The following is a 22,987-nucleotide window of genomic DNA, read 5'->3' as shown; positions in this document are numbered from 1 at the left end:
GGCCTCACCAGAAGACAGCAACTCATACATACAGAGGAAAGCCAATTTAGTGTGAACGGCTGATTGCAATTGAAGGTAAGGCCTCTAGTCGTCTTATTAGTAGGAGAGAATTGTATGTATGTGTTTTGATAAGTGAGTGGGGGAAAAAAAAAACATGCACCATGGGGCCATCCTAGTGGCTCTGTGAATAAAGCAAAGACCTCGTGCACCCAATGTTTGATTGGTTTAAAAGCTTGCACATTATCTTTGCTGCATATTTGTGATAACCAAGCGTCAGAAATTGTTGAATCAGATTGAAGATTGACTAGGAAAAAAATTGTTTAGGTTGAAATTCCCTGACAGCATTGGTCATATGTGTAGTCTGTAGGTCACAGATATGGGAAGGATGAAACCCACATATAACTATTCCCTGTAGGCTTTGAGGTGACAATAGTAATGTATGCAGAGAGACATGCTGGCCATTCTTCGCCTGGTCAACAAGAAAAGGCATCTACACATTCGATGTGTTTCAGAGAACAATACCACATAAAGGTTAGATTGCCTTCAGCAAAAGGCTCAGAATTAATTATAGGTTTGGGTAAAACAACATTTTTTAGTTTTGTTTTGAATCTACCATGAGTTCTTTCACTTTTCTGATGTGGAGACATTGGGATTAAATGTTTTTCATAAATTGCGTCTATTAAATCCAAAAATGCTTGTTTTAATTGACATGTTGTAAATGCATGGGGATAAAAAAAGTTTCTATATGCTAGAATACAACATACAACAACAAACGTCCAAGCCGTTCCTGTGGGCCTTTAATGTGTTGTGAGGGTGTCGTGACCTTGTTTGTTTCAATAAATCCATCCTTACATCTTCTCAGATATGATATAGGCCACATGATAGAATATATAAACTGGCATATTAGCCTGTGGTGAATGTGGCCTATGTGGCCGACAAAAGCTGATGGCGGTTTCACCAGCTCTATACATTCACCCCCTAATGAGCATGAGCTGTCACGCATTAATGTCAATGGGCCTATAGCCATAAACAGGTCAGCACAAAGTGTAAATGAATTCGTACAACATTAGATTAACAAACTAGCCTCTGTCCTCCAAAAGCCTCCGCTACATTGATCCCTGCTTGGCAGATTTTGTTAATAAATATAATCATCATAATTAAAAAAAATGATGATTATTATTAAGTAATACATAAAAATTGAATAACTCTAATGTAATAAAATACATAATGAATGCATCCTGGAAGTTAAACCATGTCTTATTGGCAATGTTAGAGGTTCGACATGCTGTGTTTCATAATTCCGAACAGTGTGATGTAAAGTATCTGGAAGCCCCTGCCACTTTCGCTTACTTTCAATGGAATACAGTATGAGGTTCACATTCACCATAGTATAAGGGAGCTTTTGACAAATTGTTAAGGTAGTAGTTTAGACTGAAAGGGTTTAGGGGATCAAAAACATCATTTAAACCTGTAAGCTCTCCTTTTTTTAATTTTTTTTTTTAATAAACATCTCTACGGGAAAGTGCAAGTAGGGGAACTTGAAGACACAAATCATACCGAGTAGGTTTAATCATATACACAGGGTAGGTATATGATGTATAAAATTGAAATACATGGAAAAATAAGCAAATTAACAGTGGAAATACCCGTGTTTTAGCTTTAGCAAACACAATCACAGTTAGCAGGACTCTAGAAAGTAATGTGAGAAAAAAAATATATATAAGCAAATCTCATAATATAGTAATATAATAAAGATTACATGACTCCTTCCAAATGTATGAGCTGAAGACAGTGCAGAGAAAGGTAAAGCTACTTCCCATGCACACAGGTGGCCCATACTTTGATGTGCACAGCGTTCATTCAATGGGACCCTCATGTCATCACGTAGTCTGACAAGCCTTTAGGCTGCAGCACTTCCTTTTTAATGGACCCAATAGCATTAGCAGTATGACAGCAATAGATGAAGGGGTGGATTCTCAAGGATGTGACAAAAAAGGGAAAAGAGAATGTATGTGTATATGCATGCATATATATTTATATGTATATATACATATATACAAGGTGGGGGACAACCTAATTCTGTTGTATTTATTGCTAATTATTAGTACAACCCCAAGTACAAACCCACCAAGAAAGAGGGGATTTTTAAAGGGCAGTTCTTATTGCTGTCAATTCCATGGCAAAAATTAAAATTCTCTGAGAGTGAAAGACAATCAATGAGAAGTTTTAATTCCTATAAATGTCAGTGCACACATGATTTAAAAAAAAAAAATCAAATCAGATAAGCACCTCATTACGGCAGCATTACGAAGCGTATCTCTCTGAATGAGTGAGTGGAACAAAAGCTAAGCCTGAACCGCACCTGCACGCGTTTACTTTTCTTCACCTTTCTAACGGCAAGAAGTACGAGGATGAAAAACTAAGCTGCTCTTGTCAAAGAAAAGAGAAAATCCCCGATACTGCTTCGCTGTTTAAAAGAGCTCCACGTTCACCCCCTACCCCTCTATTGGCAAGCCTTCAAACAGGCTGCTTCAACAAGTCTGGGCTTTTGTATATCAACACATAGAGATGAGCTATAGTAAAGAAGAAAGGAAGAGAAACAGAGAAATACATGTGGGAAAGACTGTATAAAATAATACCAATTATTGATAATGCATCTACATTTTGTAATGCATGCTGAAAAATAGTTGATTTAATGTAATGACATGTCAAAACAGTGTGTTATTTAATTTCTAACAAAGCTGAGACACAGTCATTTTAATATATTCAATAATCTTTGTAAATTCAAATATATTATAAATACATAAAACTATGGTCTTGGTTTTTAAAGGCTGAACAGCTAGAACATGTTTTCCAGATTAAAGCATAACCTTAATTGGCTAGGCCGCAAAATGATAACCCCACCTACCCAAAAATTCAATACAACTCCACAATGCACTTTGATTTTTCTCTCCATCTTACTATCCTTGCCTTATCTAACTAGTCTGGATAATTAAAGCTATTTATTACTTTCAGCACAAGAAGACAAAGCACCAACCAAAACCCGATTGAAGACAAAATATGGATTGAAGACCATTGAAAATAATTTAAAAAAAAAAAAGCTGGACAAACTTGCGAGTAGTTGTGAAAGCTATCACATAAAAAATAAACAATTAACATATCATTAAATTATTTAAGATTCTTGCTTACTATCCCATGTCCTTCTTTAAAACATGAACACATGAAAACAGACACCTGCGCACACATTTACTACATCAATTTTCCCTCCTGCTGTGGCCCACTTTAGTAACTCAGTTATCAAGAGAACAAAGCTCTACAGTAGAGAACTGCAGCAGATCTATTCATTCAAAGTGTGTATGTTTGTTTGTGCGAGGGAAATAATATGTTCAAAGATTGAAAGTGTGTACTTGCCTCATATTATTCAGGCATGGGGAAAGGTTTTCATAATACAATTCTTAAAAAATTCAGGTAGAGGATCAGTAGCAATGGGGAATAAGATGTGTGTATTTATAAATGCGGCAAACTGCACACAGAAAAGCTGAAATGACTACTTTTTCTGGGTAAAATACAGGGTACATTTAAAAAAGGTGTTTAAATAAAAATGTAAATGATGTTGATTGAGATTATATCCCTTTTTATGATAATAAAAGAACTACAACTTGATATTTACTTGACAAAATGTCTAAGTAATCCCCCGCAGTACTAAATTAAAAAAAAATAAATAAATTCAATGCTCAAATATATCATACATCTACACCTGCATTTACTGTGTAGATTCTACACAGTAAATGCAGGTGTGGGGAGTTTTTGTCTGCTGACTCAGCAGACAAAAAGCAGATGTCAGGCTGTTTTTTTTTACCTTTTTTTCTTCCCAAGAGTTAAAAGACTGATTCTGTCTAAACTATGCAGGCTTGTCGTCGCTGGATTGACCTTGCAATATGACTATTAGGGTTTAAATAAGTTCATGCTCATATAGTACAATATTGATTCTTTGGACAAAGAAGTGATATTAGCTAATATTACAGTTTGCCATCATTTGATGACTTTTAAAGGTCTTTGATCGATTTAATACAATGATATATACACATTTAACACAATTTACACGACAAGTTACCTTTCACCTAAAGCATTAAAAGATACGAAGTAATATTGTTTTAATCTATATGGTTTCTGAAATATTTAAATAAAAGCCTTTCTTTAAAACAAAACTGAATATCTGTCAAATGATTTTAATTAGGTTTGTGTTTCAATTGATTCAAACAAAATAAGGCTTCAATCCAGATATATGTGTCATCACATCCCTAACAAGTGTCAATGTAAGTGTATATTGTGATACAAATTTCAGCCAAAGCACTAAGCGCTAATTTGGCCGGTTTTTAGGATTTTATATTTTACCAAGTTATCAAAAGGTACAAGGACAATCCAATCTAGGAGCAATGTGTCACGACATTGATCACAATCACAGAAAAACAAGTATCACAAAGTTATGGTGCTAAAAAACTCCTAATTTCCATTTGAAGACTTGCGAGAGCATACATGTGCATGTGCTTTTCATAAATCCCTCTTGTGTAACCTTGACAGATTGAGCACAAGTAAACAAGTCTATAGAACTCTGCTGTACAACACTAAAAAAAGAGACAAGCATATCTTAGGCAAGTCGCACAGCAAAGTGGGCGGAATATTTGCAAATAACACACAAGTTCTTGCTCAAGCACACACCAAAAAGGTCTGGTTCCATTTATGAAGGCTTTGATCAAAGAGAATGTGTAACATTACCCTGTAGAGTACGTTATTAAAGTTGTCTTTGCTAAGTAAATTCAAGGGGAATTGTTTTGTGATTTTTACAACTCATTTCTTGCCCAAGCCCTTTATGGGATAGAAAGGTCATCTAAATAAGTACTTTGAGAGTAGCTAAGGTGTCGTTTATGCGATGACAGCCAAGACAAGCTAAAAAAACAACCTCAATGTCTATATCGTTGAGACAGAAATAACATTTAGGAAGGCTGAAACCACAAATATGAAAACTCCTTCAAGATTGGATATCATGACGACGCACCACTCTGCCATTAGAAGCTCAATAGTTGCAAAATATTAAGCTGTATTTTTTCGGACATCCGTCTCCCATACTCTAGAACAGTAGGTGGCACAAAGGCTACAATAAAAGTTTCCCAACAAAGGGGATGAATATTGTAATGACGTCACAATCAACAACTAATTGATAGCATGGCTTCATGTAACAAGCTACTTTCTCCAACACCGGTTAATGCCCTCCAGGACTCAATTTAACAATTGATGACACTCATTACACAGTCATTTAGCACATCTGTGACATGAAATGGATGAAGAAATAGCGGAGCGGAAGGGTTACACTCGGAAATTACGTTTTGGTGCTGCTGCCTCCACATACTGGCTATACATTATAAATTGGAAAACTGTAAATTCGCATTGGATTGGTATCTTGTTGGGTACAAGAGATGGCGTGGCGTGTTCACGTGATCCCTTACACTCCATTCATTCATCCGTTTTCTGAACCGCTTTATCCTCGCTAGTGTCGCGGGAAATTGCATTTTTAAAATCAATATTTTTCAAAGTAGAGTGACTTGTTGTACAATTAAATGATAACACCTAAATAAATGTGCAGTCAGGCACAGGAATAATGCAAAAAGCATGATGCCAATAAATAGATGATTTATCAGTTTGCATTGGCGCTGTTATCGACTAAAATAGTACATTAATTAACAGGAGAAGCAGGGGGATTAAGTGTGGCAAGCAAATGTCAAGTTTGACAAAGATAGAGGTTTGCTTTTTCTTAACAATATAAAGCAGCAGTTTAAAAAAAATCCCCAAGCATATAAACACAATTAGGATTCCCAAAGGAAGGAAAAAACAGAGCACTAATTGTTGAAAATATTAAATGTGATCTGTTGGGGAAAGAGAGACTTGTTAGACTAATTAACTTCTCTCAGGCGTTTTTTTTCCCCTTCTTTGTGACAAATAATAATTACGTCAACGTTGCTAGACAAACTGGGACTTCAAGAAAAATGAAGGTGGAAGGTGGCATTTACAGTGTGCAATTAAGATTCACTCTCCACAAACATTTGCTCACTGTGTTTCCATTATGGGCCCCCCTTTTGTCGTCCCTCTAACTTCTTTCATTCAACCTGCATATTTTGACTTCAATATTTTTCTCTCCCTCTCTCATTTTGGCATCCCTGTTGGGGCTGAGCAGGTGCAACAGTCCATGTTGACAGCATGTCCCTTCTCTCTAGCTGCAAGGCAAACTGTCATTCTTGTCATTCAGGCCTACCCACACAGCATGGCGAATGGATGTGGGCATCTGTATTTCTATGTTCTCAGGAGATTATGACAGCACATGGTGACAGGGGCAAGGGGCACTGTAAGCATTGCGAGCACCGGCACGCACACACATACAGGCATGAGTCTTACAACTTTGACCTGGTAAAGCCATGCCTTCAGGGGTAAAAACTTAAGAGAAAACGCAGAGGTGCAAGTCAGTATATTGTGTTTTTACACTACTCAACCTTATAGTAAGGTTGTGCTTAGCAAAGCACATTTTCTCTCGAGTACCTATAAATTGCTAGGAGAAGAAAAAAAATGACCAACAGTCAGCACATCAATCTCAGTTTAAGGTAAAAGAGAACTATCGTGTATTTATAGACATTCGGTCAACATAAAAGTTTGGTGCAAGCTTTCTTGTCTTTGTTTAATCACTCTTTTCGCTTTAGTGCATCTTGGAAAAGAAAATGAGCATAAAATAGTAGGAGAGGCAGTGTTAATAGGAAGAAAAATAAAAACATGTTTTTCCAGGGGGGAAAACAACTTTCTACGAGTGGCAGATGGCCAATGAAGAACCCAATGATTACTGTTTATTTTTTTGGATAAAGGTGTCAATCGTTAATTATCATTGCCACAATAGTAAAACCTGTTTGTTTTCTATCCACCTTTGGCAACCTGCCAACGAACCAAAAAAAATCCCTAAAATTATTCCCACTCTGCCCTCAGTCTGTTCTCTACATAATGACAAGACTGTTTTAATAATCCCCTGCTAAAGGTTGGAGAACAACAGTTGACCACAAATGCCAAATCATGTTTTTCCTTCCCCTTCATAACCATCTGTGATACTTGCTGAGTTAATTGTCCTACTGAGAAATATAGCAACAAATGTCATGCACTTGATCCACAAATAATGGTCCGGGACTAATCGATGAAGTATGGTGCCTATTGATGGAAGACAATGAAACCTTCAAAAACAATACTGAATAGTGAGGTGTACGTATATAGTATCTAAGAAGAAATACGTGTGTGCTTGCATGAATGTGATGTAGGCACTGGCCCTGGACAAAGTAGTCTGCCAGGTTTCTGCCCAGTGGTCTTTTCATTGCTGATAGATGGGCCAAGTTCAGCATCATCTGGCTACAGGATACTTCCCATTAATCATTGCAAACACACAGAGGAACACGTACTCACCACGTGTCTCCTAAAATACACACCATGGGAAGTGTGGAACACTATGCACATAAATACATATAAATTTTAATATAATACCCATTTTAAAATTAAAATACTTCAACTGAGATCTACCACTTTATGTGACAGGAAGATAGAAAGTGCAATAAAAGAAGCTTATATTTCATTAATCCCATTGCGTGTCAATATTAGCCTGTGCAGTATTGAAGGTTGACATTTACCTTCCTTGTGATTTTTCATTAGCCGTGGGAGGTTAAAGCGCCGTCTTGGTAATAAAACAACAATTAGCTCATTTAAAAAACATTCTTTCATTTAGGTTTGTAGCCCGCAGGTTTGAAACAATAAAGGCCCACAAACACAACAAACCCTTTGCAACCCAGTCCTTATTAATGACCTTTTCTTATGGTGCCGAATGCATATTAGCAGTAATCGGCATAAAGACAGACTTATCCCTACCCTTTATATGTACTACATGAATCCCCACTGTTACATGTGTACACAAACGGTACAATGATGTAAACACCAAATATCTTGTATAAACTATTAGCTGAAAGGCCAGGCACCCATGAGTTTAATGTAAAATACCAGACAAGGAGCTCAGGGAATATATGCCACTCCACCTTGCCCACCATCCTTGGACTTAACAATACTTAAGAGACTGCACCTCTTCACAATTAAATAAATCAACACCTGCTGTTCATTCTTACTGGGTCATTTGATCTATTTTATGTAAATTGTATTCATTGGCATCCTTTATATTAATTTCATTCATCTTTTTTTTTACTTAAACGTAGAAATATATAGAAAAATAGTCTTACCTTGTGGTCATAAGGGTTGTAGGAGTGAAATAGTTGAGATAGTTCCTTGGTCCGTTGTTTCTTCTGTAATAGATAGTAAATAGATAGGGAATTTAATGTTAGAATCATAAATATACAATCAACAATGAAAAATGGGCTTTTGCTTAACCTTCCAAGCAAGATTGTCCTGTCTGAATAATGTCCTGTCTGAAAGACACTTTGTATTGCCTACCAGTCATAATCACAAAATATTAGTTGAATTAATTTTTGCTCCAGCCCAACCATAACCTGCGCAATTCCATAATGAAAATAAGATGCAATCTCATGGGATGTGACTGTTTCATACATGGCAGTTGTTAATACAATCAGTGACATGACGCTGACATAGCTTCAATAAGGAATAATTATCCCACTGATTAGGCCATGTAGGCCATGTGTAGCTGAGGTGAAAGGGGTGGATTTGCCACTATTACCAGAATGAACTATTGCCATACTTTCTCCACCTTTATTTCCCTCTGTGATGTATATAAGTATCTAATATACTCTGGCATATTTCTGTTAATAGGCTACAGACAGCCTTCAGGATTCTCAGCTCCCGCAAGTTTACATGATTGTATAGCTTTACTTTCAGGAAACAAAAAGAAGGCCAATAAGTTCGGAGAACAGTGAAAGAAGAGTGGGAGGCAAAATGCTTAGTCCGAGAAAGCAAGCAGACATTGTTGGACCAATGTTGGCAGCATAGTAATGGAAAATGTGGGCAAGTCTAAAGAAAGAATACATGCTGGAAAGTGAAGATAATGTAAGGATGCACACTTTTTCACACATTATTTCATCCCAAATGTGAACTCTCCATCTTCTCCTCTTTTTTTGTTCCTCCAAGACTTTTCTGGCTCCAAATCATACATGCATTTTCCTTCTCAATTATATATATTTCCCAGCAGAAAGGGAGAAATCTTATTTATTCACTCATGGCTCTCTCCCCTAACAACCACTCCTCCCCCATTAGTTGGTGTTTCTCACTATATATGCCTGGAGCACCTTAGGTGAGAGCAATCCTCATCATTACTGCTTAGAACCATTTTGCCTACTTCTGCTACTCTTCATCCTGTGTGTGCGTGTGTGTGCACATGTGTGTGTTACACTTTGACAAGCATATAACCACAGGATAGAATTTGGCAATCTCATTGTTTTCACAATTTAATTTTACTTATAACCACATGCATAGGCAATAAAGTTATTATTTTTCGATTGAGGGAATTTTTTAAATTTTCAAATGGTGAGCACCATTTGCTCCACCATGACACTAATGGTACTGTACAAGTTTAAGCTTCTAATAATGTAATAAAATAGTCTTCAGTCTTTGTGGGAATGTGTGTGCGTGTGTTGTCCTCAAACCGGAAAACTTAATCCAGCATACTGTCAATGTTATGTCAGCGACAACCCAGCAGTGCAAAGCCAATGCATTTATGTGGTTTTGCCACCAACATGATGGGGAATGATAGTTGTTACCATGACGTCCATCTGGTGTTACTACTAGGGACAGATGCTGTGACTATTAGGGAGTGCCTTTACATGGATGCCTGCACTAAAAAACGTACCCACAATACATATGTACATAAATGGTTGTGAACACCTCTGGGAAAAATCCCTATTTTATAAATAACAAGGAAAAATTAGTTTGGGAGGATATTGCTGTTTTGCAAGGAAACATTTTATGTGAATGAAGAAAAAATGTGGCGACTGCACAGACACTTTGACTTCTTTTTCAATTCACCTTATTAGAAGGAACTGTCAGAAAATGTTAATATGCATTGAAAGTGCATCATTTGTGGTATAGAAAACTATGGTACAAAGGACATCTCATTAGACTCTACATGTTCATAAATCACATTCCATAGATAGTATAATAATACACTGACTAAAAGTTAAGGGTAAAAAAAATAACCTTCATATATATCAAAATGAAAGAGTAAACATCAAATTAAACATCCCTTTTGGATGCAAATTAAAATGACTACACACACTACACAAATGAGTTTTTGCAAAAACGCTGAAGCCCTGGAATGTAATTTATAAAGGATCGGAATAAAAGCCCCCATTACACAGAATATAATTTAAGCATTCCGAGATATCTGAATACCGAAGAAAAGTCAACGTGTCATTCATATAAATCTCATGAATACTGTTCCATTCCTACCTGACCCATGACAGCAACTAAAACATCCCTCGACCACTTAAAGCCTGTTGCCTCTGGTCAAGTAGAGTATTATTGGCTCCCAGGATATTCATTAGAGAGGATGAGTTTGCATTTGGGACAACTTCCACACATTTGCATTTGTTTGTGGTTAAGATGAATGAGAGCAACACTGAGATAGTAGTACAAGTAGAAGGCCAGCTGATTTACTTTCAGGGCAGTTGCAACAATGCCACATGGGTAATGGAGTCCTTAAACAAGTACAATCGGGGGAAATTAAAAATGCAGTCCCAACAGAGCAACTTATCTCTTTCACCATCATTCTTTCTCCTCTTGCTCGCTGCGGCAGCTGCTCACTGGAAACTCTTTCTGGCATTCAAACAGACAGCCCAACACACACGGCATGACTCCATTCAGCAAGTCGATTTATCAAGGCTAAATTCCGGTCACCTGGGGATGATTATGGAGATCTAAGCTAATAGCATCCACGTCCTTATATTCCCTACATGCTTCTGTCTTTCGCCCCATCCCTGTGGTCTTATTCTCCTTCCATCTGTTTCTGCTCTATTTTCAATGCAATTTTGTCTCATATATCACATATTACAATAGGCAATAACTTACAGAAACCACAAAGCACCTGGGCTTCCTTGCAGCTGGACCATGTCTAGCTCATGTGTTTTTGTTGCCTCACTAAATCGCCAATTGGCCGGGACCAGTGCCCTAATAGAACAGCATTTAATCATTGCCTGAGTTCATTACCAGTTTACTTTTTATATAACGTTAATTCTAAACAAAAGAGGACACAAAACACTGAGTGGATTCCAAAGAAGTTATGTAAATTATTTGTAGCACTGCCAAAATAGAACAATTGTTTAACTTGTGCTCTACCATTTAAACTAAATTTGATTGGGAAATACTGTGGGAATTGATGGCTTCTCCTAACACACCCAATGGAAATGAGTAACTATTGTTATATGCATTTCATGCCACCATCTACCACCTAATCAACTGTTATCCAACATCAAGAAGACAGAAAAATGAATAAACCATGTTGATCTTTGAACTATACTTGTTTTTGTGTTTGTGTGAGAGTGTGCATAAAATACACATTATTAAGATCTTAGTGTTGTGTTTGTCTACTAAAGCAAAATAACTAATAATGAAATCATTAAAACATCTACTTTTATGGAATGTACCATAAAGCAAGGGCAAAATGTTATGATTTCCACTCATTCATTTTATTTTACTCCCATTTGCTCAATCTTTACACAACACTCTTTACGTCATCTACTATATTCTACTACTCCAACCAACCCTCCATTACCATGACTATTTAGCAGAGTAGTGTTCCAGACAAACCATCTGGTTCACTTTATTAATGACTGACCCTTTACGGCCTCAACGTCACCTAGCTGCCACCAAACTGCATGTTTGCATGAGCAGGTGCATGCTGACAGATGATGCAATGTTTTTTTCTCTCCATTTTTTTCCAAGGTGGGGGAAGAAATAGCAAACCAACACCATGTTTTTAGCTGAGGCATTTAGTGACTATGAATGTACACCTTATAAACATAATGTAATCATACTGGCAGTTCATAATGCAGTTATGAAAGAAGCAACACTAAAAATGTTTTCAAATCTAAATAAATCTAATTAACAGTGATCCAATGATGAGAAACAAGGCATTGCAATACAGTTGAATAATGGTTTCATTTGTTACAAACTGTTTCTACGAATCCTGGCATTTACCCACTGAATTTCAAAGTGCTGTCTAAGGAAGAAGAGTGTGAAAGGATGGTTGCTTACATCCAACCTCTGACAATAAGAGTCGGATGAGACCGATCCAACAGAAAGAAAATCGGGTAGAAAAAGATAAGAAGCAGAGCAGCTGTGCAGTTGCCTGGGGATTGATCCCTCTAAGACGCACTCAGCGTCTCCTCGGAGAATCAAGTGAGAGGGGGACAAAGAGAATGACTTATGAAGACACTCCACATGAAAGAGATGTGTCAACACTTTGATGGTAAAGAGTCAGAGTGTGTAAATGCACAAAGAGAAGATAAGACGTAACGTGGACGGTGTAGCATAGGAGGTCAAACAAGAAAAAGGTCAAATAGAAGCAGAGAAAAATAAGTGTAACTGGTAACTGTGTCTGGTTAATAACGTTAAAACAGTTATTTTTAGCTCATCATTTTAGAGAAACCTGGAAATGTTATACTAGTAACTCACACTGATGCTCGAAAGTCTTCAAGTAGTCCTTAAATGCCCAAATATAACACCAATATGTTGAAATAATATATCTACACAAAGTATATAACACATCTCTTTTCCGGACATGAAAAAAATATCTGAGTTTGCTAACTGTGACCCGAAAACATCTAACCTCGGCTGATCCTCTGATCAACTCAATGAAAAATTCAACATCACTTCTGCCAGCTCTGGCTCTGCTTCCTGTTGTCTCTTAAGTCTTACTGTTTCTGAGCCATAAATCATAGCTGTCCTCACCAAGTTCTGAAACCCATCATTCTGGCAGTGATTTTTCTATCACATTACACACCTGAAACATTCATCTACCATTCTGCTCAGATCCGTTTCTTCACATTCTTCAAATATACACACCCTCCACCCTCTTCCACACACACGCACACAGACAACAAACTCAAACTCATGCTTGCCTGTAATGACCAATACATAACACAATTGTTTAATGTTGAATAGCTCTAAAGCAAGAGTTCTCAATTGAAGGGTTGAGGTCTCAATATTCCAAATCTTTTTTATTATAAAGAGTGAATGAGATTCAAATGTAACATCTACCCATCCAGTTTTCACTTAAATATATATATATATATTTAAAACAATGTTCTATGGGGCTGTTGAAAAGTCTAAAAACAAGTCTAAATACCTATTGAATTTGATTACAGCAGCAAGACCTTATGCTTTGTAAAAGTTGGCTGACTGATAGATACCTCATCCTGTCAGCTACAGTCATAGCAGTGTTAAGCCAAAAGATATTCCACCCAGGTAGTTACCACTAAGAAGATATTCATAACTTATAAGCAGGCCTTGACACTTACAGTAATGTAAGAATGCAGGTTCATCTTTTTATAGCTTCCAGGATTAGTAATATTAGAAACTGTGAAGAAGTCAGCAATGGCAGAATTGGAGCAGGATTTGGGGGTTTCAGGAAGGTACTCACTTGACTAAGACAACTTAAAGAATCATAGCTTTGAAATTTTTCAGCAATCTTATTTACAGCATATTACTGTCAACAACAATAATAACGGTGTATGTGTTTCCAGGTGCTCGCATGTCACAAGACTATGCTTTAAACGCTGACTGCAGAACTTAATTTTTTCCCCCCTGCATTTTTCTAGTCAATGCATAACATTTAAGCCTAACATACATAAAACCATAACCCATTAAAAGTGGAATACAAGTCTACACAAAAAGCTTAATATTAAATTTGACAGAAAAAAATAATGACTTAATCTTGAATTTCTTTTGTGTACTTACCACATGTGGAGCTACTTGCTCCATCTTGGCGGCTGGTGTTCCAGGTCTGGGATAGAATTGATTGATGAAGAGACTGGGGAATCGATAAAATTTCACCAAGTCTATAGTTTCTCTGAAGTCTTCCTCTGTCTCTCCAGGAAAGCCACAGATTATATCTGTCGCAATCGTTACACCTGGGACCCTGAGAAAGACAGAGACGAAGAATGTGAGGGGATTCAGTTTAAATTAATGACTGTAATAGACAATGGGAAAGCTGACGCAAACATTTTTTAAACTAGCAATTGTCGAAGACTACCTCAATGTAAAACCTCGCGGGATCCTCCAATTTGCTTATGACACTTTTATGTATAAGATGATTGGTTTCTAACCAAAACCCTAATCAGATTTTTAGGATGAAACAGTTGCTCACACAAAAAAAGTACAAAAAAATTAAAAAAAAATAGACTATTGATCATTGCTTCTAAGAGATCAAGAACAAGACATCAGGTGAAGGAAATCAGAAATGAAATGGGCTCCCAAATTGACACATGTTGCCTTGATTACATTAACTTCCTGAGGCTGCAAAACCCTGATAAACCCTGACCTATTGATGAGTTCCAATTGGCTAATGGTCATTAATATTACCAATGGCCTTCAGACACCTTCATCCTTAACCTTGGGGATGTAAAAGAAGGGAAATTTAAATGTGTCCATGTGTGTGTGTGTGTGTGTGTGTGTGTGTGTGTGTATACATAAAAATATAGCATAAATAACACAAAAACAGTAAGTAGGCTACAAATAATTATTTTTTTATGGTTGCAAGGAGCATTAAATTTAATGAGATAGATGATGAAATGAACCTTTCGATGATCCAGGGCCATTCTATTTAGTAGGAGTATAGTTTAAATAAAATTAGTCTATAAACATGCATATCTTTCTGTCCTCCTTTAATTTCCAATGGTTGGATTTCAATTTGCAATGTTGGTCTTTTGTGGTGGAGACCTTGCATCCTGCAGCCAGTGATATTATTTTACTGGGCCTCTTCACACCATTGATGGATAAAATGAGAAAATCAGACCAAAGTGCACACTGGAGAAGGGATATTGCAAGACATATCTGCAAAATGATTTTTGTGGATAAGGTGTAGGTTGCGAATATAAAAAAAAAAGCACACTGTCATTTTGACACCTCTGTCTTCAAGATCTAAGGGCGATAGAGGTGTGATATCGTAATGAATGAGTGCCACATTTACGGAATATATTCCTTGTTAAAATGAATAGGAAAATATGATATCTTGTTCAAGACAAGAGTGGGAGAAACAGAACGCAACAGATAATGATACCAAGGCAAGTGTAGATGCCAGGACAGTTGAGAAGCTTCAATTTGCTTTCAATTTAGTCAATATGGGGCTCTTTATAAAGATGGAAATTTGTAAAAACTTAAGTGAACAACCTTTTTAAAGTGTGATTTTTGGGAGGAATAAATGAGGCCTCAAATATTTTATAGAACTTCTTAAACGTGATTTTGTGGCACTGCTGTGCGGCCCAACACAGTTCGAAATAAACCACACTACAGTGTTATTCCTATTTTATAACAACTCTTCATTTATGTAGGCCGTTGTGTGTCTTCATGCTTCATGCTATATCCCAATTGTGTGCATATGGATGGAAGCTTATTCAGTTAACCAATGCCCATGAGCAAGTCCCTTAAGATAAGATAAAGACAGGACCACAGGGACGGAAGAATACAAAAGAGACAAAAAAATAAAACAAATAATGTTGGTATGAGGGGTTAACAAAGAGAGAGATGGAGGATGGAAGTGGAAGAAACAATCTGGGAAGGTAAATATTTTCAGATTTATCTGTTGAGAAGACACCATGCTACCCCATCTGTGCTGCATTGTGTGTTTTGTGAAATGCAATGAATGAAACAGCGGGCTGATGGTGTGACAGTGGAGTTTTGGAAAATACGCGGCCTTGTAGGAGTCAAAGTCTAACTATATTGCAAAGAATTCCAACATTAAAGATGGATAGTAGAGTTAAAAAGAAAAAGGAAAGGTTAACATTTTGTCTTAACACGAAAATGTAACTGATTGACTTCATGTCTGAACATTGATTCTATTAATCAATAAATATTATGTAACCATTTTCATAACTTGCAGTTAAAGATCGAATTTGGGATCCTGATACCCCATCCTAAATGCCACTTTTTATATTTCTTAATTATAAAAATACTTCTAGACTAGTGTGCCCCGAACTCTTGAATGATATTAAAGACAGAAAATATGATGTCTGAATGTAGTTGGATGTTACTAAAATGTTGAAGATCTTCAATTTTTCTAGGCCATGTGACAAACACTTTGAAAATACACGACCACAAATATGTTGCAAATTGGATGTAACCTTTAGAGCCATGAAAAAACATTCTTAAAATGGAAACATGGTCTATCAGCATCTGTCCATCCCACAATACACTGTGACATGCTTAAAGGTCATCAGCATCTTGATTTCCTGGGCAAAACCACAACATCAATTGAATATAACAAAAACAGAAATCATTGTCATTAACTTAAATTAGATAAAAATGTGGACTCACTTTTGAAAGTTGGTGCAATAAATATGTTGTGAAAGTGAATTATGTTATAGTAGTGGTATTCTAACATCCACCCATGTTGCTGCTGTTCAACATACATTGAAATAAATTGTATTGAAGGGCATAAAAATGACAAACATCAAAATTTTGAGTTTACCAAAGATTTGTCAAAAATATATGAAATGCATTCCTTCCAATTTCAAACAAATTATCCATTCTATGGGCAGACACATTAAAGTTAAGTTGACGGCTGGCGACATTTGTCTGGAAACCTGTAGTGCAGAATAACCTCTACCTTTGTGTGTGGAAAATCATTTGTAAAGATCAAGGGAAGGAAGAGAGTGCCACATGAATAATGTTCCCACTGGAGTCATCAGTAAACTGTATCATTTAATGAAAAGGCCTGAGCAGCACTGGAGTTCAATTTAACTCAAGCACACATGCAGCGACACGTATGCCTCATTAGGCATTGGCTAGATTTCTGAACGAACACAGAGAAAAGGGGCAAACGAACACACAGACAATGTATGTACTATGAAGCTAAATCACCTTGTCAGGCGGTAGATTTGCACTTAATTTCAATTCAATCAACTTTTTTTGGCAGGCTAGTAGACAAGCATCACTTTAGTACTGCCAATTTTTCAATCTTATTATATTAGTGTTTAGCTTTCAATGTTTTTTTAAGCAAAAAAAATGATTGAGGTTAGCGAACAAACCCCAACAGAAACTAGAAGGAAAAAACAACAACAAATGAACAACTTCTCCAGTAGCACCAAATACATCTATACCCAATACTTTGATCAAAAACACTTACTCATCATATTCTAAACAAGGCTGTAAAATCTAAATGACTAATCAAAGGTATGCAAAATCAAACAAAATAAGCCCAGACCTGAAGAGTTCCAGGTGGCTTTTTTTTCAAATGTGGAAAGAGCTACATACATGGAGGCAATTAGTCTTTACATTGCTTGTCGAGTCATGGTGCAGAGGAAGCGCGGGAACATAATTGAGGGGTAAATAAGTATTCCCGCCAGTGAAACTGGGCCAGACCTGCTTTGTTTGCCACGCTCATTTCCCGCCTACCTTCCCCGCACACATTTCCATCTTTTTTTCCTCCCCACTCTAAGCTTATCACCATTTTTTTTCACTTCTCGTTTTCTTTCCAGGCCCCCGGGGAGACTGACGCCTCTCCTGCATGCTATGTCGGTGAAACATTAGCCTCATCTGATACCTAAAACCTGAACGAGTGTGACCAGTAAACCAATGAAGGCATGTCATCAGCAACGCCCACGCATGTGCACGCACTCACACACAAAGTAGTCACGCTACGGCTGCTTGTGTCCTCTTGAAACACAGGGAGCCTTGATATCACCCTGTCACTCCTCCTGACTAATAGAGATGACTAACACATGAACACAGACACTACACAAACACAACCATCTTGGAGCCGTTTGGAGCCAGTCACTACACTCAAGAGACAGACTGGCAGACAGAAACACACAAAAATGCAAGTTATCAACACATTCAATCAACAGTCACCAGCATCAACTTTACAGACAGTTTGACAAAGCAAACAAGAAGGTCCAACACAGTGTTTTGCAGACTGCTATTTGGTAGAGAAAAATGTGATAACTAAAATTAGAAAAGAGAAAAATTATCTATTCAAGATCATTTGCAACAAGTGGGGTTAGGTTTTACCCCACAGTTTGTAGAGATATGCATTTGTTAAAATACTAAACACTAATACTAACAGTTAGGGTGACATGACAGTAGGTAATAAATTACCTAAAAAAAATGTACAAAAGTGGGTTGTTTTAAACAGTATCACTCTTGTAGAGTAGCATTCAATGTGTAAAAATGTAATTTAATATATCAATATCCAACTAATCCAAAATAATTGGAAAAGATGGACTTTTCATACTGTTTGCAAGCGCAAAACAGCATCCCCAAGATGATTGAAATGCACCAAAGTGTTTTGAAACATAATGTAAAACTGAGAAGGTTAAAAATAAAGTAGACTGGCAACAGAATCCCAAAAGGGGGATTAAAAGAAGAATGCTATTCTCCCACAGGTCACATTTTAGATTAAAGGTCATTGTCCAAGTCACCTGCTGGGTTCACATATTAAAGCACCTGCTGACCTGTCCAACAATCCACCTTATTCTTTTAGAACGACAAATGTACACTCCCCAAGAAGCTCACGAGCTGCACACAACTTAAAAAATTAAATTAAATGTTCCTTTCCTTTCAGTCATTGCACTTATAACTGTACCAAAACTATTAGATCGCTATGAAAACCGGTCGAGCAGATATATATGGTAGAAGTATTATATTCTTAGGAAAAGGATGTCCACGCCTTAGGGATGAACAGATATTTCATAGGTCAGAACCATTCCACAAAGCTGACAGGAACCCAAGAATGCCTGGAAGCCACTCATTCCCAGGTAACCCCCTATCATAAATACCTTCCTGGTAGCATAATTGGTAAGACCTCCAGTTCAAGCAACTAGCCTTGTAGTTATGCATTACAAAATAACTGACAAACTCTCTTCCTCTCTGCACAGACAGCGCCAATCAATCCCCTGACACTCACAAGCGTTTCATCTTTGGCCCCTGTGGTCCAGACACGATTAATCCGAGAACTTGTGGGGGAGGAGTGTCCGCCCTGATCATATAATATACTACAAAATAAGTGTGGAGAATCCTATGACCATGTTCACTCACTGTGTAACCACTTTATGACAGCATAACAGGATTTTCTCAATACATCATTAAATAAAGGTTACACTTCATTATTTGACTCTAATTGATAAGAGTGAGAAGTAAATGGTGTAAAAAGTTGGCCGATGATGACAAATGACCAAATTTAATTAAAAAAAAATTGCTTCGTTTGAATTATGCACATACAAAACATTTTTGATTGAACGGAATTAGAGAAAATAGTTACGTTATGGGTACAACAGAATATAATACAATACATTAATTATATTCTATTCTAAAGTGGGACACTTAAAGTAGGATGCATTTACATCAACAATTCTGCAAACTACAACTATGACAATTATAATATTGTCTGTTGCATGCAATGACATCAACAAGGATTAGTGGTGTTGAACATAGAAGGATGGACAGATGGATTTATCAATACTACAAAGGTTCCACCGAGTTCTCACTACAAAACCGTGTTTGTAATTTCCACTGAAGGAGCAACTGAATTCCTGCTCAATGTTTCATTTTGACAAAATAAAAAGCATGAGAAAAATGAAAAGAATGTTTCAAAAACCTCCCAAGCATTTCTACCTTCAATTTTACAATGAAGATCCAATGTGAAGGATTTCAAGGAGGGAGGTCCAATGAGAGTCTGCATGTTTTTGCTGATTAGAAAGGCCAGAAGCATTTGACCTTCCATGACCTCTGCAATGTTGGTGGCATGAAGCAGAAAAAACATATTTATCTCTTGGCATGTGTGTGTCGAGCAGATAAACCCTGACCTTGCACCGAACAAGAGCTGATCTGTCTCTTTCTTTGCAGTTAACTTTATTTGGCCTAACAGAGCACAAATTGTCATCTGTGAAGCTTACAACCCAACCACCTGCCAACCTTCACACACAAAAACACAGAGAATCCCCTTTCAGTTTGAGTTGTCAGCTGTGACAGAGTACCTATGTAAATAAAAAAGGTCAATAGCAGACCACATACACAAAGGTTTGTCATTATTTTGGACTTAAACAATGTATAGTAACTTCCCCCAACTAGTAAATTTCACAAAGTTTCATATAAAAGCCGAATACTATGAGATCAAATCCAAATACATATAGAATTCAAATAATAAACGTTAATAACAGAAAAAGAAAGGAAAATCCAAGTATAAGACTGTTGAGAAGAACTAGTCTCAAAGAAAATAGACAAGAAGGTGAAGAATTTAACCACACAGATGGCCATATGTGAGGACAGTCTTAACATGCTTTCACTGACATAGCTGGTATATTTATTAGCTTCTTCTGACCTTTTCTTAGGCATGAAGTCACATGTTATGACTGTTGTAGTTAATACTCCTAAAGCTAAATTGGATCAACAAAGTAGCAGCACTGAGTTACAAAAGTTTAGGTAACAAAAGCCAAAAATAGAGTGATCCGGCATAAATAAGTGCAAAGATTTGCAGAGTGGGTTAAGATGCCAGTAAAAACAAGATCCTATGATGTGATGCATGGAGTGTGGCGAGCTTGGATGTCACCTTAGACATTTGCCACAGCCTTTTAGGATTAGTGCCACTGTGTTAAATTACATCTAGACTAAAATAACAACTGGAGACAGTGGAGGAGACTTCCACTAGGCCAAACAATCACCTAAGCTACAAATCAACACCCAGGCGATGCTAAAAGGCATCAGTCCTTAACAGAAAAAAAAGCCACAGTGAAAACGACACTAAGACGAATTTGACGGCCACTATTTTTTAAAGACAGGTTTGACAGACAAGTGGAAAAAATGTGCTACGATATCGACAAAGCAGAAGGAAACACAAAACCCTACATAAATTTTACAAAGAAATATGTCATTGTAAATGTGTCAAACATGGGTATAACACTTCTAACGCTAAATTATGTTCCATACCCTTGAGTGACTGTTAATATCATAAATGAGCAGGCAGGTCTGGTTTTCCTCCTCAATAACATTTTGGAAAAACAAATTACCTAATATTTTATTTAAACTAACTTAGCCTGAATAAAGCACATTAGCAATTGTACAATTTGGTCTGTCTTTATATCGTCATGAAATATACAATTCTATACAGGCATAAATGCACAAAACTGGAATTGATTTCACCAGCCTAAGGAAAAGGAGCTACATATATGTGCCTTAACGTATTAATATGTGACAGCGCTGTAAGTCAGATAAAAAAGCAAATACGCTGATGGAAAATGTCATATTTATCATCGAAATACAGTTGAATCACAAACGATGCTTCTTATCTGAAAACATGCGTGCTTGCCATATAATATAATTCCAAGGTAAAGCTTTACTTATAGAAGAGAGGTTATCATCTGGCAACAGTAATAACATTCTTGCATATAATATACAAATCCGACTGCTAAATCTCTCTGTAATGTGAGGAGATTTGAACTTGATATATAGTAAGCCATAAACTCATTTTCATCTGAATCACTGCATGGTGTATGATCTTATTGATATTTGAGCGCAAAGACAATCAATCAAAATCTGTGCTTTTATTTTTTTTAAACAGGAAAAAGTTCCACAAGGGTGAAATTGAGTTTTAGTGTAATGTTGACATTCAATGTTTTATCAAGGAGAGTGTGAGGAGGAAATTGTTGTCAGTACTGACATTTTGCTGCGTCAAAACAAAATTAAGATTCCAAGGTTGCACTGCAACAGGCAGAACAGTGGTTGTGCAGGAGTGATCTTTGTTTTCATTGCTCAGAATAGTATTACCAAATAAGAATATAATAAAGGAATAAGCGTAAGTCCAGGTGTAAGAACAAGGTTGAGCAAACACTAAGGATTGCATTTCAGTAAGCACACCAGCATTGAGTATATGTGACAGTCGGATCAGACAGATGTTTGCAAGTTCTGAATATAATAAAGCCTTTTTTCTAATTTAAAGTTGATCTAGTTATACGCTGCTGATCCTCGTTTGTGTCTGTGATCTAAGAGTGGTTTACTCCAAAAAGGCACCTGGAGGGCTGAGGCCTGCAAGGCTAGAGTGGACTTGGTAATCAAGGGCTAAATGCCCAAAGAATGCTAACACAACCTGTGAGAATACTCCAAGAAACAATTGAGCAAACCCAGAAAGTCTCAACCACAGGACTTTAAAAATGCAATCTGAAAAGGTTTACCAAATAGCATCATTGATGAAAAATGAAAACATAGAGCTCATGATTCATTTCAAACCCGCAAGAACATAAAGATTTAACAGTTGGTCTTACCGCTCTTTCAAAAAGTCAACCACTCTTCTGAAGTCATCAATGCAGTACTCGCGCTTCATGTCCATGAGAACACTATCGGAGGCTGACTGCACAGGAACGTGAAGGAAGGCATAAACACGGGGGTGGTTTAATATCTTCGCCATGTCCTAAAAAGGAAGAAAAATTAAATATGTCAAGGGATTTGGAAACAAAAATATTTTAAAATAGTACAAAATAACTTGAGTGACTTGTCTTCATGTTTTTGTCTAATATTAAAAGTAATGTTGCAATGTTCCAAGTACAACATAGCTCTATTTCAAGGGAATAAATAACACTGTGACAGACCACATTTGTTTTGATATAAAAGTAAAGATAATTTGCGTAATAATAAAGGCAATTGTCTGCTTCTTTACGCACATACATGATTTACATTTATTACAAAGGTTGTGTAGTCATTTCCAAAGAAATGCGAAAACTATTATTTCTTTTCCTTTTCTGGTGTGTTC

General features: G+C 36.8%; 1 protein-coding gene across 2 annotated transcripts in view; it reads right to left on the bottom strand.

Annotated features, from left to right (window-relative positions):
- cdkal1 (CDK5 regulatory subunit associated protein 1-like 1) overlaps positions 1-22,987 on the bottom strand; it is a 100,172-nt gene that overhangs the window by 13,584 nt on the left and 63,601 nt on the right. For both annotated transcript variants that reach the window (XM_077720930.1, XM_077720931.1), the window contains exons 10-12: positions 22,503-22,648; positions 13,990-14,170; positions 8,307-8,369 (exon numbers count right to left, since the gene is read on the bottom strand). In XM_077720930.1, coding sequence (XP_077577056.1) covers positions 8,307-8,369; positions 13,990-14,170; positions 22,503-22,648 — 390 coding nt within the window. The remainder of the gene's footprint in view (positions 1-8,306; positions 8,370-13,989; positions 14,171-22,502; positions 22,649-22,987) is intronic.

Source organism: Stigmatopora nigra, chromosome 7, assembly GCF_051989575.1.
Source record: "Stigmatopora nigra isolate UIUO_SnigA chromosome 7, RoL_Snig_1.1, whole genome shotgun sequence".
NCBI classification, from domain to species: Eukaryota; Metazoa; Chordata; class Actinopteri; order Syngnathiformes; family Syngnathidae; genus Stigmatopora; species Stigmatopora nigra.
The sequence above is the reverse complement of the archived record's forward strand: the minus strand, read 5'-3'. Positions and strand labels throughout refer to the sequence as shown.